Source organism: Cibotium barometz, chromosome 26 (genome assembly GCF_041138505.1).
Source record: "Cibotium barometz isolate CiBa-2024 chromosome 26, ASM4113850v1, whole genome shotgun sequence".
In the NCBI taxonomy this organism is placed as follows: Eukaryota; Viridiplantae; Streptophyta; class Polypodiopsida; order Cyatheales; family Cibotiaceae; genus Cibotium; species Cibotium barometz.
Window position 1 is genome coordinate 1,247,270 of NC_141071.1, and position 16,143 is coordinate 1,263,412.

Sequence of the window (16,143 nt, forward strand, 5' to 3'; positions counted from 1 at the left end):
AATGATGTTACTATGGATTAGAACTTGGTGAAATATACCCATCCAACAGTGGTCGTAGCATGTAGATTTATGAAGCTGTCTTATTGACCAAAGGAAAGAAATGTGTGAAGGCTACGACCTAAAAATTCTTTGCTTCAACATGAATAGAGGTTCGACATAAGAAGTCATGATGTACTACTATAATTTCCTTCGATGATTATCTTTGTATATGCATCAAAATTTGGAAGATATGAGTCTTCTGAAGCCATACCCATACTTTAGCACCCATAATCACTCAAGAGGCTCTAGGCACACCATAATCACTACACTACAAACTCAATAAATGAGGCTTTTAGGCCATAAGCAAATTTCAAGGAAGGAATTTTCATCAAATTAGGGGGAATGTCAACCCTATTAGGTTAACTAGGCACTCTCTACCATTTATGAGAGAGGAATAAGTGTCATGAAAGGGCACTACAAAAGTTATAACCTTTATGAGAAAGCTGGCCACACCCAAACTCAAATAGTTGTTTTGTGTACCCAAGTGTGAGAATAAGGGCCACATGCATATAAGGATTTATCTCATAATTAATGGAAATAATCCCCCTTTGTGCTAAACAAGTTTTTCATATCTTTTACTTGCTCTTAATTTCATGTGTTTAGTTTTCTCCTTAGTTCATGTTCATGCCTACAATGCTTATGACAATTTGTGTGTGAGAGAGTAGATAGTTGGAGGTTAGAGTCCTTACAAGAAGGTGAAGCAGATTTCTTGGTTACAGAAAAAGGAAGAGAGAGCTTGAAGGAAAGGAACTTGACACCATCGGTCAAAGCTTGGATGGCTTCAAGAGTCTCGAGCATAAAAGCAAGGAAATTCCATAGGACCATTTTTTCTTGTTTTGTGCTCTTTACCTCTGAATGTGAGAGTTTTGGAGAGAGCAAAAATGGAGAGAGAGAGAGAGGGAGAGAGAGAGAGAGAGAGAGAGAGAGAGAGAGAGAGAGAGAGAGAGAGAGAGAGAGAGAGTCCAATATATATGCACATGACCACACTCTCACTAAAGGAAGAGAGAGTAAGAAAGATGAGCATGCATTCTACGTAGTGCTTTATTTGTTAAGAAATTATTTAATACTTTATTTATTAGGGGTTTTGGCTCCACAAAAGGCTTCTAATATTCAACTCCTCTTGTATAATATCCCTTTTTTTTAGTTTTTCAAAGAGTCTTTGATCTCTTAGTGGATAAAGAAAGGTTGAATATCATGGTCTGTGAAGACATTAAAACAAGAACCTTAATCTTAGTGAATATCAATTTTGTGGTTGGCATATATATTTCTTTATGGGTATATAGAGTAATAATTAATTTACAACATGCTCCCTTGTAAAGGCTACAGCATACCTTATAATTAATTTACAACATGCTCCCTTGTACATAAAGCTGTATCATACCTAATTAGAAGAATATAGCAACTAAGTACTTAATAAGGCAATCTGAACCTTGCTTTAGTTCTCCTTATCCTAGTCACTTTCATGATGTCTTTGCTTATGGAATAGTGTTGCATCATAATGTTGTCTTCCACAAACATTGGCCTTGCCTATTATAAGTTTCATAAATAATGGTATTAAAGCTAATACAATGTATTTTTTTTGAAGGTAATTTGGGCCCATGTGTGGGTATGGCAAGAGCATTTCTTACTATGAATGAGGTTTGTTAGGCAATAAAGTTAGTAGATTTACATGATATCTATAAAAAGTACATGGCAAGAGAATTTTTTATTGTGAATGAGGTTTGTTAGGCAATAAAGTTAGTAGATTTACATGATATCTATAAAAAGTGGCACTAAAAGAGGAGATTGTTTTTTTTATTGAGACTTTTTGATGGGTTACATACTTAAGTTTTAACTTCTAGAAAGCCCATTAGTTGATTTAAGGAAGCATTTAAAAAAGGATAATTTTGGATCATACTTCATGTGAATGTTGATGTTGATGGGTGCACAATTTTATTGTAACATATAGGCATCAAGTTCACCTTTGAAGTAATAAGTCTAAAGCAAGACTAACATTTGTTGTACAAAGACAGAGTATGAAACACGATTGCCTTGTTGTCAATGTTGTGATATGTACAAAGACAGAGTATGAAACACGATTGCCTTGTTGTCAATGTTGTGATATGTGAAAATATATAACCAAAGCAAAGACACTTTTTTTAAAGGCATGTGTGATTGGTTTCTTTTAGGATTGAAGAATCATGTATTTGCTATTATTTTAAATTGGAGAAGAAATGTGACTACCATATTTGTTAGTAGGATCTCATGACTAAATAATATCAAATACATGATTCTTCAATCCTATGGAGAAGAAATGTGACTACCATATTTGTTAGTAGGATCTCATGACTAAGTAAAAGTGTAACTCTATTCTTATATATTTAGGTAGTTGATGCCATGAGAATTTATATATATTTTTTCTCTTGCTTTTATTTTCCTTGATTTATTTAGGTGTGTGAAGAGACTACTTGCATCTTTGAGAAATTTCCTCCAATAAAAAACAAACCTAATGGAGCATGTAGAGTTTGTAAATTGTGTCCTATGAGCAAATGATGATTTTCCACTGAGAAATTTCCTCCAATGACAAACAAACCTAATGGACAATGTAGAATTCGTAAATTGTGTCTTGTGAGAAAATGTTGATCCACCTATACTTATTTCAAAGCAAGGGTCTCAAACCTTAGAAAAAACATAGAATTATTTGTGAAGTGAACCATAACCAAAGGTTTATCTTCAACCACAACCAAAGATAGAATTAAATTTACACTAACAAAAATATGTGTACATGGAAGATTCCCCCAAAAAACACTAAAAGAAACATTAAACATTAGGCAAATTTTGGACTAAAAAAGGAGCCCTCTAAGAAATGCCATGTCAACTTTCTCTAAAGGTCATCACCGATTTGGGAACTTCTTGAATATGCAAAATTGCCCATCATGCTATATATCATTGGAAAGATCTTGAAGAGTAGATTCCCAATCTATAATCTCCGATAAATTTTGATTTGATTTGTAAAAAATTAACCATCAGCCCATTTTTTAAGAAAAAGCTGACATGGCATTTCTTAAAGGGCCCCTTTTCAGTCCAAATTTTGCCTAATGTATGAGTCTTAAAATATGATACAAGTAGTGCCATGAGCTAATGCCCCAACAAGTAAAACCTACAAAGTGAGAAGTAATTTAAGTAAAAAAGGACACAACCACAAGGACATATGGAACAACCACAAGCACATATAGGGAACATATGTGATTCCCAAGTTCAATAGGACCTTGTAAAAAGCATACTTAAAAATCTATGTTTGGTGGTTAGCCTTTTAGAGTGAAACTTTTGTAGATTTTAGTAATTCGATAGAATGAAATTCAAACAAGGTACTCGAGTTGTATTAGTATTAAGAAGCACACATGGTTTTGTTATCTTAAAAAACTTACAAGTACAAGGCAATATGTGTTCAAAATAACACAATGTAAATAACAAAACTTATAATATCCTTGATTTTTTTTACTTTCTGTGTCATTGTAGGTATCTAAATATATAAAAACACCTTATGTTAAAATAACTAATTTTGGTAAAATGTCTACATTATTTTTGAAAATCTATTAAAGTAAGATAGTAATAATAATCTCGCCTTACAAGGGTTACCTTTGAAAGAAAATTACAATGGGATATCACCCTCATCCTCGCTAATAAGAGCATCCTTGAAGATCACCAATACAAACCTTAACAACATATATACCAATAATAAACTAAAATAACTTCTAATTTTATGTCTAAGTATATATAAATTTATGCTATCCGTGAATTTTTTATTTTATATCGTTGTAGGTATCTAAATATTAAAAAATACCTTGTGTTGGAATGCATTTTGGTTAAAAAATTACATATGTTAAAATATATATATATATATATATATGTTATTGAAATAACAATTTAACCTTGCAAGGTTTATCTTTGAAAGCAAATAACAATGAGTTCTCATTCCCATAAGTGAAGTTCTTTAATACAAACATTAATAATGACATATATATACCAATGTATATGCCAATAATAGACTAAAGCTACTTCTAATTTTATTTCTAATGATGGATAAATGTAACATTAAAAAAAACTTACATCATTATATAATATATTGGAAAAATAATTAAAAGGAATATATTTGAAGTTTGAAAATTATATGGTTTTGGAAGCGGTATAAGTAAGACCTAGTGGTTCTCATCCACCAAAAGAAGCTTTTTATACACCAAAGCATGCTAAAAGATGCCTCTTTAATGCTCTTTTTGTTGGAAAACAAGGAGCAAAGCCTTTGGCATGCCCTTTCCAACTAGTGCTAAACCCATTCTTGGAGGTCCTTATTGTCTATCGTTTTCTTATAAAAGACCCAACTACCTTTAACAAAGAGATTAGGATGTGAACATCATTCCAGAGGTATGTCTATAGTGTTTAAATGCACTAGTCAAATTATAGTGGGAGAAATTATATCCAAGATTAGGACTATACAGAGATTGGGATGTGAACAACATTGTTGCTGAGGTATGTCTATAGTGTTTACATGAACTAGTCAAATTATAGTGGGAGAAATTATATCCAAGATTAGCACTATATAGAGATTGGGACGTGAACAACATTGTTGCAGAGGTATGTCTACATCATTTCATGCACTTGTCACATTGTAGCATGATAAATTATCTCCAAGATTTAGATTACATAGGTTATAATGGTCCTTACACTAGAGCCTTGCCAGATCATGCAACATAGGTTGTAATGGTCCTTATAGTAGAGCCTTTTCAGATCACGCAACATAGAAAATGGCACTTCAATCTCTTTGGTAGTTTAATCCTTCTCATAGACTACCACTCTAGATATTTCATCCTATGTATCTATGCCAATCCCAAAATTTTGAAGTAAAAATATTATTTTCTTGTCTCACATTTTATTGTAAATAGCTTCTTCATTGATAATATCAATGCTTAGAGTAAAAGCCTTAATTTCTTTCTCTCTTAGTAAATAGCTTCTCCATTGATACTAACACAAATACTAAAAGTGAGCACCTAGATTCTTCACTCTCTTAGCTAAAGACTAAGGTAGATTTTCTTATTTCTTATTAACATTATAGTTGTAAATGTAGCCCCTTTCTTGAAAGCTAATTTGTCTCCTTTCTTGGTGCTTACTAGCATAATGTCATAGCATATGCATAAGCTGCAAATCATAGAACACGATAATTTGCAAATCCATAGTAGAGGTACAAACTTGAACTATCATTAATAAGAACAAGATACATTATGGAGTCTACAACTAAAGTAAAAATTAAAATAAATAAGTAGAGGTAAAAACTTGAACTATCATAAATAAGAACAAGATACATTATGGAGTCAACTATTAGTGCAACTAAAGGAAAAATTAAAATAAATAAGTAGAGGAGAGCTCTGAAGTGTATACAAAAGTGGTAGCTTAAAAAGCCAAACATAAAAAATAGGAAGTTTAATCGTTGGAACGAGGCATCTTCCTCATTCTATGTAAATAATTAGCTTTCTTCCTTGAATGATTTCAATAATTTCTTTTGAAATTTGTCTCGTGCATCATACCAATTATCTATTTTAGCGGCTTTAATTTTTTCTCTTATTGCCTTGATAAAGTCTTTTAAGTGGTTCCACCCAACACATATTCACATACCATGCCATCTTGGATCAAAAGCCGCCCTTTTCTTTTGCCTGGTTTTGGGAAACCACCCTTGACAACATGGTGATATTTCTAGTGCAAGCAATAAGGCCATTTAAAAAGTGAGAGGTTGAATTTGTGGGTCAATTCATTGCAGCTTCCTCTACAAGTTAGCAAGTTAAACCAAACTAGGTCTATAAATTTTGAAGAAAGATACATGATATCCAAGAAAGGCCAGTTCAAGAAAGAATTTTAGTACAACATATAATGTTCATTCATATGCATCGGGCATCCAAGTAGTCATGGTAGATAGTTGATGTTAGTTCAGTCAGAAATGTAGTATATTTTTTAATGGATGCACGGTATGTTTCTTTTTAATGGATGAAATTATAAAAATGCCATTACATTGGTGTGAATCTGAATGGTTAAAGAAGAAGAATCCATTTTTTGGATGAAGATTTATGGGTAAGGGGAACATCCTTTGAGTTCATGGAGTTCATACAATATATAGGGTTTTTCTTGACTTTAACTCCTCAAGTATACACCTCTAAGTTGCTAACCCAAGCACATGTGATATATAGGGTTTTTGACATTATAACCCCTCATGTACCCACCTCTAACTTGCTAACCCAAGCTATGTGATAATCAACTTCACATTAGTTTGGTAGTGGCATGAATCCACACCTAACATGGAGGGATAGGAAAAATATCATCAAGAGGCTTAAAAGTTTCTTAATGGGGCCTACCCAACTATCCCCCACCTTCTTTACCACCATTTGTATCATCCTTGTATGGTCGACCTAGAAAATCTTAATGTTATGTAAAGGCACTTCCTTTTCACATAAAAAGTAAAACAAAAGTATGTCAAGTATGACATAAAAAACGATGTGAGCACACTGAAACACTTTGTACATTCAAGGTTTCTTTTCTCTTTTTCCAAAAAGCATGTTGATGTTTCTATCTGTTATACTAAAAAATTAAACATTATAAACCCTTATATTTTAAAAGTTTCTAATGCTTCGATAATTAAGCTACAAAAAAAAAATATTTTTCTTAAGATTAAATAATATAAACATAGTATGGCATATCTTAGAAGGGAATACATTGAAGTTCAAACTCTAAAAATTTTAGTTGATCATTTTCGTTCGGCCGCACCCTTGTAGTTTGATCTTACATATCAATCCGAGGATCTCTTTAGTTATCTACTTTAGTTATACAAATGTCTTATAAGGAGTTTCATAAAACTAGTTGTTACCCATGTTTTTTTGGCTTCCAAACTTCGTTATTATTGATCAATTTATTGATTGCTTATAAAAGTGATTAAGTACTAACGTAATGAGTGTAAGAAACCTTATTCAAGAACATATGCAAGGCTCTATTATAATCTCTTTACCATATAGCATGATAAGTAGCTCAAGATGGACAACCATATGAAAGGGATCTTACTATTTGTAAATGTTGTCCCCACATGCAAATGACAAGGAGAGGACCCCTCATTTCAGGTCCCTCCAACCGCATTTTAGGGTCCCTCCAACCACTCATCTTTTAAGGATTGTAAAAACCACAACCAACATTGTGAGAGGTTTGTGTTGTTATGAGGCTTGTTGAATAGTCAATGTATTAGTTACTAGTGCATAAACTCTTAGTAAAGAACTTTTCACGCACACCAATAAAGTCTAGTAGCACCATGAAAATGTATGCTCTTTAAAGAGATGATAGCTTGTCTTAAATTTTACAAGGGAAGAACTTATTGTGATGATGGAGCACATACTCCTTGTTGTTTATTTTATGGGGATAGTTTAGAAAGCCAAGCTTTTCAAAAGTAAAAGATGTAATCACTTATTGACTTTTACATGAATAATTACTTGGGTTTTGTATACGCTTGGGATTATTGCTTATAAAATTTGTCTCATACATGATGACAATTATCCTTTTGGGTAGCTTCATGTTTTTTTTTCCCTCAAATGTTCTTGATAATCCTAACTAAGAGTCCTTGTATACGCTTGGGATTATTGCTTATAAAATTTGTCTCATACATGACGACAATTATCCTTTTGGGTAGCTTCATGTTTTTTTTTCCTCAAATGTTCTTGATAATCCTAACTCAGAGTCCTTTAGGTTTTCAAGGGGTTCCCCCCTACACATATGAACATATTTTACATCCTAACTTATTCTTCTTCTTTTGCCTACTTTCATTTCTCCAAGTAGACCCTTAAAGTTGTATCCTTCTTCAAGACCTTGAGAGATACATATAATAGCAGAGTGAGTGAATAGATGAAGGAAGAGGAGAACATCTTGTTGATGAAGAACATTCTTATGGGAGAACTCTTTGTTAAAGGAAACCTCAAGCTTGAGAGCCAAACATGATGAAACGTCTCCTAAAAGGCTGCACATGTTTAATGAGACAGTTCACACTACTTATTGAATTTTTAAGAACTATTTTTCCAAGTGAAAACATTTCCTTTTACTAAGGCTTGTGAGCAAAATGAGCAGGCTTTAGGTGAACCTTTTCTCCTTAAAAAAAAAAAAGGTTTGGCTAAATAGAAGTTACAACACCTTTACAAGACACCACCTAGGCGAGGTGTAAATCTGCGACCTCATGCATGAACTTCAAAACCGTAAACCGTAAGAACTGGGCTATGTGCTTGGTGGTACCTTCTCTGGAAGGGTACCTTTACATAAAGACAGATTAACCATAAGTGGAACCCTCACACGCTTGGTGTGTTGGTAATGGTAGGGAGGACTAAAAAAAGGGGCGACGAGAAAGACAACCTCAAAAGAAATGCGCGTGAAGGAATGTGATCGAGAAGAGAGCATCCGAGGCTAGAGAATCGGGTCCTTTTTGGTGGGCCCTCCGTTTAGCGGTGGAAAAGAGCAACAAGCGGACACTGTAGGCAGTCAAATTTGTCACACCGCCCCCCGCCCCAAAAAAAAAAAAAAGAAAGAAAAATAAGCCTCTCATAAAAAGGACAGATCATCATCATAGGGGGAGACGTGTCACACACTGACACACAGGGCTGATGACTCATCATGATTCTGGATTGGGATACGTGCCACGCTGGCACCAGCGAGCAGCCACGAAGGCCAAATGGCCTGGCTGCTGACAGCGGAATTCCGACTGCAGTCTGAGGCCGTCGTGGCGGTGCTGGAAAAAGCACACGAATGTCTGGCCGCTTGCCACCGTGGTCGGCAGCATTGGCAGGCACCAAAGTACCGTGTTTAATGTCGCACTAGTATTTAATGCTGGCTATATAAGCCTTAGACTTGGCCGCTTTTCTAAACGTTTCTTTCTTTTCTGGTACAGTTTTCGAATAAAACAACACAACAAATACACTTAAAACATGACAATTTATACGGCAACAAATCTCAGAGAAATTTTAGATGGCCCATCAAAAATCAAGCCACTGCCCATCAAAAACCAAGCATCCAGGGTGTAATTTGATAATTCTAATTTCTAATGCTGGCTAGAAGGGAAAGGTTTTTGCCCCGGTTGTGGCTGATTCCTAACCAAGGCATTCCTAACTTTACAGAAATAATAGCTTGTAATTAATGAAATTTCAAATTTCCATTCGTCTATTATATATGCATTTTTGAAAAAGAGATTCTAACTCGAGGCCCAAGACTATGTAATTTTCTACTCTAACGTAGTAGCGTTAAAATTTGAAGGTTGCAGGACCTTCCAACTGGTTTTTTTTTAAAGGTGAAAAAACAATTATCATAAAAGGAAGGGAAGGGTTATGGGAAATTTAGTTATATGTCCTAAGCTAGTTAAAGAAAAGCCCTTTAAAAAAAAAATTGCCCTTCAAATTCTAGGCGTGTAACGTAGTAACTTTGAACGTTCAGTAGCGAATACTACTAACTCCCTGCTCTTTTTCTGTCTTCTGCCTACGGTGTAGCCATCGTTCACATACGCCAGCCAGAAAGGTTGAAACTCGTGCTTGTACCTCACCCGTTCCACAGCCATCTTCTCTGCTTTTGCAAATCTAGGTACCCACCACATCAAATGATTCACAGCTTCCGCATTCTTCCGCACAAGATAATTTTTTATTTTGCCCCCCCCCCCCCCCCCCCCCCCCCTCCCCCCCGCCTACGTCTCCCTTTTACTGAACCGTATGATTGAACGGTTGGAACCGAAAGCCGTTTAGCATCCAAATGACAATTGTAATTCAAAGAAAATACATCTGCTTTAGGCTGGAGTCACACAGGGCCCAGGGGCCCTTTGTTGGCGCTGTTCTTCGCAATGCCGTCTGAAAGCTGGGTTTTGTATTCGTGGCCTGCAAGGTTGCAACTGCCTGCCTTGACCGTGGTCCATGTCTGTAATGCAGCTATCCGATTAATAAAGCAAAGGACAAAGTCACCTCAGCTACTGTATTGGGCTTATAAACTACAACACTAGTGGCAAATACAGGCAATCATTTCGGCTCACCTTGCTCCTGCAGCAAACAAAGGTAAGGAGCTCCAGCTTATACCCAGTGTTACAATAAAGTCTGCATGTTGGAGTCGCTAGTAGCATCGGATTGCTGAGAGAGAAGGATACGGTCGTTGTAATGGTGTCTAATCAGGGGCCACATCGATAATTATGACTCGATTCCATGCTTCTTACTGTGAAAAGATTTTTTTTATGATTCTGCTTCACAGCTGTAAGTACGAGGGACGCTCAAACGTCTGCTAGAGGGCCAGAGCAGGGGGTCCTTCACCGTAGCGGCATCCACAATCCTCCCCTGCTGGTGCAGCTGCCTGCTCAGTGCAGCCACTACAGATTGTGTTATGGATCGCAGAAGTTGGCCATGGAGGAAGAAACCTAGCCACAATATTAACAAAGGCTGTGCGCACAAGGCTTCTTACGACTCTCTCTCCAACGGTGACGTCTCGCCTAGCGTCTCTTTTAAAGATTACGAGGAGCCGGCTTCTTCTAGACTGCAAGTTCCGGAGCAGGTAGCTCTGCTAGTGTGGAATCCATCTGTTGCTTAACTATCCTTGAATGGCGCAGTGGTTGATGTATGAGATAGCTTAGCACTAATTGTTGTGGAGCTGAGAATCGATGGTTTATTCTAATTATTTTTTGTAAGCTTTGCATGCAGGAAACTCCACGATTTCTTCTGGAATCTGCGAAGACTCTGGAAGCTGTGGCATTGAGGGAGCAAGCAGAGGAGAAGGTGAAGACTCTGACGGAGAAGCTCAACGTCGCTGTATGTGACTTGACGAGTAAAGAGGCGATGGTGAAACAGCATTCCAAGGTAGCAGAGGAAGCTCTTTCAGGTTTGCCACGCAAAACCCTCTCCTTTCCCCTTCTAATTTTTAATTTCACCGTCCGTACGCATGAAGTTAGAATGTAAATTGCGTGTATAGGGTGGGAGAAAGCTGAAGCAGAGGCAATGTCATTGAAGCAAGAGCTAGAGCTGTCGGTGCAGCAGCGGAGTATGGCGGAGGGGCGGGTGGCTCATCTAGATGGGGCTTTGAAGGAGTGCATGAAGCAGGTGAGGCAAGCTCGAGAGGAGCAGCAGGAGAAGATCGTAGAAGCCATAGACTGCAAGACTCAAGAGTGGAACAAGGTGAAAGCAGAGCTGGATGCGAGAGAGGCAGATTTGAGGCAGAGGTTAATGGAGTCGGATGCGCAGAACAGCGCCATGGCCAAGTCTCTGCAAGAGAGGGCCAGAGCAATCATAGAGTCCCAAGAAGCAAAAACGAGGGCGGAAACGGAAGTGCGGCTGCTGCAGGTGAAGCTGGAGTCCCTGGAGAAGGAGATCTCGTCGTTGAGATACGAGCTGCACCTGCTGAACAAAGAGCTGGAGATTCGAAACGAGGAGAGGGAGTACGGTAGGAAGGCAGCAGATGCAGCGCACAAGCAGCACCTGGAGAATGTGAAAAAGGTTGCCAAGCTAGAGTCTGAGTGCCAGAGGCTCCGCATTCTTGTACGAAAGAAGCTGCCGGGACCTGCAGCGCTTGCTCAGATGAAGATGGAAGCGGACACTGGGTTGCGAAGAGGTATGGCCTTAAGCGAGCAGAGCAGGAGGCGAGGGTCTTTAGGTGCAGATGCAGGCAGAAGAGGCAATTATGTGTCGTCTGCTTGGGAGCACTCTCCTCTTCAACACCAGCAAGAAACAGATATGAGAGATAGTGCATCCAAAGAATATATGGCGGACAGATTGCTGGCCATGGAGACAGAGACCAAAATCCTTAAAGAAACTCTGGCCAAGAGGAACGCTGAGCTTCTCTCCGCTAGACAGATGTGCGCCAGGACCGCCAACAAGCTCTCTGTAGCAGAGGACCAGCTGGAATCCTTGCAGGGAACACCCACTAGTGTGTCCAGAGATGGAGTGCTTGATAGCTTTATCTTGAAATCAGAAGCTATAAGTGGGTCTTCGGAGAAATTGGATGATGATGATGAGGTGAGCTGCGCTGAGTCTTGGGCATCTGCTCTAATTACAGAGCTTGATCACTTCAAGAAAGAGAAAATAGAGCAGGCTTCTCGCCGGCAGTCCATGGATTCATGTGGTTTTGACGTTGTAATGGAAGGTATCTTGGGAGCAGAGCAGCATCACGATCACCAAGCGGAGTTAGCCACCACTGTTGATGAGGTTGCAGCCAATGCAGCGGAACTAGACACCAATGAGCAAGATCCGCCTCCATTAAAGCATAGTGCAGAGGACCGCCGAACATTAAAAACTCTTGCAAGCAAAGAGGCCCAGCTGCAATCAGCCAACCTCATGTGCAAGGATGCCATCATTAGGTTAGCTTCAGCTGAAGCGAAGCTAGGGGATAAATTTAACTCTGAAAATCAAAGCTCAGATGTGGAGGAAAGCTGCATGAACTCTCTAGCCGAGGCTCATGGAATCATGTCAAGAATGGATAGAGTCCTCGATGAGATGCGCATAGCGGTTGCATCTATTGGAGATACAACAGATGATGATTCTGACAATGGCGCAACTCCGACCACTAAAGGGTGTCAAGGGGCGCAGCAGCTGGAGTCGGTGGCAATCTCACTGTTACATGTTTCTAGTGATCATTCAACAACCACTCGCACATGCTCAATTCCGGTGGCTAGCCTCAGCTTCGTCTTGTGCAAGCTCATCTTTCTGCTGGAGTTGCTACTTAACCCATCAGGCAATGCAGCAATGGCGCCCAATTCTCAGGCACAGAAGCATGTTCAGGATTTGGTGAATGCCAAAGACAGTTTCTTGCATGGGAAAGGCAGCGTCATGGAGTTCTTTCTGCGATTCGCAGTGGTGTTAAGTGGAGTTTGCAACTCCGAAACATCGGAATTGGAAATCTTGTTGTCCAAGGAGCTGGCAATGACTATAGCTACAATGGCCGATGAAGAAGCCATAAAATCTACCGCTGGATCTGGTCATGAGGATAAGAATGCAGGATTACAATTAGATGGTGTAAATGAAACAACAGTAAATGCTTTGGATAACAAGGAGCAACTCAAAGAAGCGAAAACTGAAATGGAAAAGAAGCTAGGTGTTACTGAAGAGGAGCTGAGGCTCACCAAGGCGGAGTTGGCGGAAGCAAAGGTGCTAATTGGTGACCTAGGAGTTCGAATGGTAGACTTGCAAAGCAAACAGGGCAAAATACTTGCTGATGAAGAAGCGAAGAGAAGAGAGGTGCAGGCCCAGTTGAAGAAAGCGCTTGCTGAATATGAAGAAGCTAAGAGAGGCGGAGAGGTGCAGGCCGCCCAGTGGAAGAAAGCGCTTGGTGATGAAGAAGCAAAGAGAGGAGAGGTGCAGATCCAGTCGAAGAAAGCGCTTGCTGATGAAGAAGCGAAGAGAGGAGAGCTGGAAGCCCAATTGGAGAAGGCGGAGGCAGAGGTGAGCGAGCTGCAAAGGAGCGTGGCTTCTCTAACGATAGAGCTTGCAGACCAAAGAAAAGAATACGAAGGGGCGCTGGCTAAGTGCGAGGCTCTGGACCAAAAATTACAAGGGTAATTAATAACACTTTGTTGTTTAGCAGTGCGATTGAGCTATGCTAAGTTGATTAACCTCGTTAAAAAATCACATTTGTCGGCAGATATATGGATAGGGAGCGCAGCAGTTCTTGCAGATTCGAAGCAGAAGACGGACGCGCAAGGAAGGTAGTTAAAAGCTTGCATCTTTGGTAATTAGGACATAATTACAAGGATTAACCATGGGCAGTGAATCCTAATGTTTTGGGATTTTGTTAACAGGAACGGGAGGTGGCGGCCGCCAAGGAGAAGCTGGCCGAATGCCAACGAACTATTCTCGTGTTAGGGAAGCAGCTGACGGCTCTCACGTCCCCTGTTGCTCACTCTCCAGCTGCTTCGTTTGATTCCAGCACGTCCCAGAGTTACTGCCTTTCAGATCAAAAACTAGAGCACGAGATTGACGGCGGTGGCGGCCGCCACCAGCACCACCGGAGATCACCGTACTCCGTCAAACAAAATGACCCGTCCGTCCGCCGTCACGACTATTCACAACAACCACAGCCTGCTCATTACAGCAATTCGAACCCCCGTCGCATCCATTCCGACGTTGCCTACCGCGGATCCAACGGTGTGCAATATTCCGTGGCTGAATATCTGCGTATGGACGACGAGGGATCGAACCTCTACAACAGCCCTCCTGACAGCGTCGTCGGCTCTCAGTCCGGCTCCCCGGCACGCGACTTAGCCGGGCCACGAAGGAATCCTATCGGCAATGCCGCTGTGCGCACCAGCTTGAAAAAATCTATGGACCGCGCCGCTGCCATCACCACCAATGTCCGTCATCCGAACGGCAGCTCCAGTTTTAGTAGGTTCTTCACTAGGACTAAAAAATGAAGTACTGCAAAATCGAAGTAGTGTTATTATTGTACAGCCAAAGACATTTACGAAGAATTTTGATAACACCAGATTCTTCCCCAAATTCTTTTTTATGTCCACAACTTACAAGCAGATGGGCTGTTTTATTTCTATTTTTATTTTGTAAATATTCACTTTAAGGAGCCAGCTATGCCATCGAATATGCTTTTTTAAATATACAATTTATTTCTTTCAAGTTATTTATTTTCGAAAGAGCTGAACGCAAAGCCTAAACAAACTACTATACACAATCAAGATATATAAATATCCAATGGTTTTGTCTCACAAAAGAAAGGTGTTAAATTGATATGCTAATATATACTAATGTTTTTTATTTGAAAGAGCATACAAGCCTTAACAAACTACTCTATATAATCAATATATTGGAAAACCCTGGCATGTGCACTTGTCTCAATTTTTTTTTAAAATAACAAGGGTAAAAAGAAAAAGGAAGGAAGGTGTCATCCCTATGACTTTCTTCAAAGAACCCCAAATCTCTCATGTGTTATGTCCATTGTACCCTTTGGAAAAGATCATTGTATCACTAAATTTCGGAAAATCTTATCCTCTATATTTTCAAGGCAAGCAAAAATTCCTACCTATTTCTTACAATGAGCCGTGAAAAAATGTACTAATGGACTTTTTTAAATCTAACATTGGTCTTGTCCTTACTTCGAAAACACTCCACACAAACATTGGTCTTGTCCTTACTTCGAAAACACTCCACACAAGCCTTGCTTAAAAATAAAGGAAATTTTTAATATAACCCCACACAAAATCTCTTTCATTAGTTAAAAAAGAGTAAGTTTAAAAGTCAAATTTGATCCAAGTTGATGATGTGATGCACACCAAATTTTGACTAGAATACATTTTCACACATTTTAGTTATGGAGAACCATCATTTAGTGTACATTATCAAAAATAAAATTTGGTTCTAGAGAAAAGGTTTTTATCGAGTGCACTTTACAAGAAGATTTAAGTTTGACCACAAAGGAAGCTATAAAAGTTCTCTTATTTCTTACATAAAAGTGATGCTAGTAGAAGTGAGAAAAAACCCAAGTTTAGTGTCATAGAAAATTTTGAAAACCACCTTTGAAAATTAAAGGTGAAGGTTTGAACACCAAAAAATTATGAAAGGTTGTAGAGTTATAGATACATTCATTACAATTTTTTTTGAAATACCTTTTTTTTTTCTCACACTAGGTGCTACATAGAGTGGTTGAGGTCCACAAGCCACTACCCAAAAAGCTTAATTATAGGGATTCTAGACTGTAGAGATTTCTTATATCTTTATATCTTCGTTCGTGTTGATATATCTTTCGTATCTTGGAGCTTTTGATTTTTATGTTCAATCCTAGAAAATTTATGGCATGCCTATAGTGTATCCTTCACTTATTTGTTCTCACAAAAAATACCCACATCCTAGCACACTAGGATGACATCATGTCCATTCAAAGTCAGAAGTGGGAATATTTCATCTTCCACAAAGGTATAATCGAATGTGAGTGCGACATAAAGGTTCATAAGTGAGTTTTATTGGTGGCGACTTGAGTGTGAAATTGACAAATTACATTTATGTCAAGTCCCCTTGTGCTAGATTCAACTTATAGTTAAATAAAGATATTTGTATATGTATCATACATCAAAAAGGTACTCGTGTTTGAGTGGATTAT

The 16,143-nt window shown here is 38.6% G+C and overlaps 1 protein-coding gene across 2 annotated transcripts; it reads left to right on the top strand.

The window, feature by feature from the left end:
• The first annotated feature begins 9,467 nt into the window (after positions 1–9,467).
• LOC147623556 (filament-like plant protein 4) lies at positions 9,468–14,534 on the top strand. 2 transcript variants are annotated; one of them, XM_086820104.1, is made up of 6 exons: positions 9,468–10,118; positions 10,309–10,605; positions 10,752–10,929; positions 11,020–13,594; positions 13,681–13,744; positions 13,838–14,534. In XM_086820104.1, the coding sequence occupies exons 2-6, from the start codon at positions 10,438–10,440 to the stop codon at positions 14,447–14,449; spliced, it is 3,597 nt and encodes a 1,198-aa protein (XP_086676230.1). In that variant the 5' UTR covers positions 9,468–10,118; positions 10,309–10,437; the 3' UTR covers positions 14,450–14,534. The 2 variants fall into 2 exon arrangements, with proteins under 2 accessions (XP_086676230.1, XP_086676231.1); XM_086820105.1 differs by lacking the exon at positions 9,468–10,118 and having other exon boundaries at positions 10,298–10,605.
• The last annotated feature ends 1,609 nt before the right edge of the window (positions 14,535–16,143 follow it).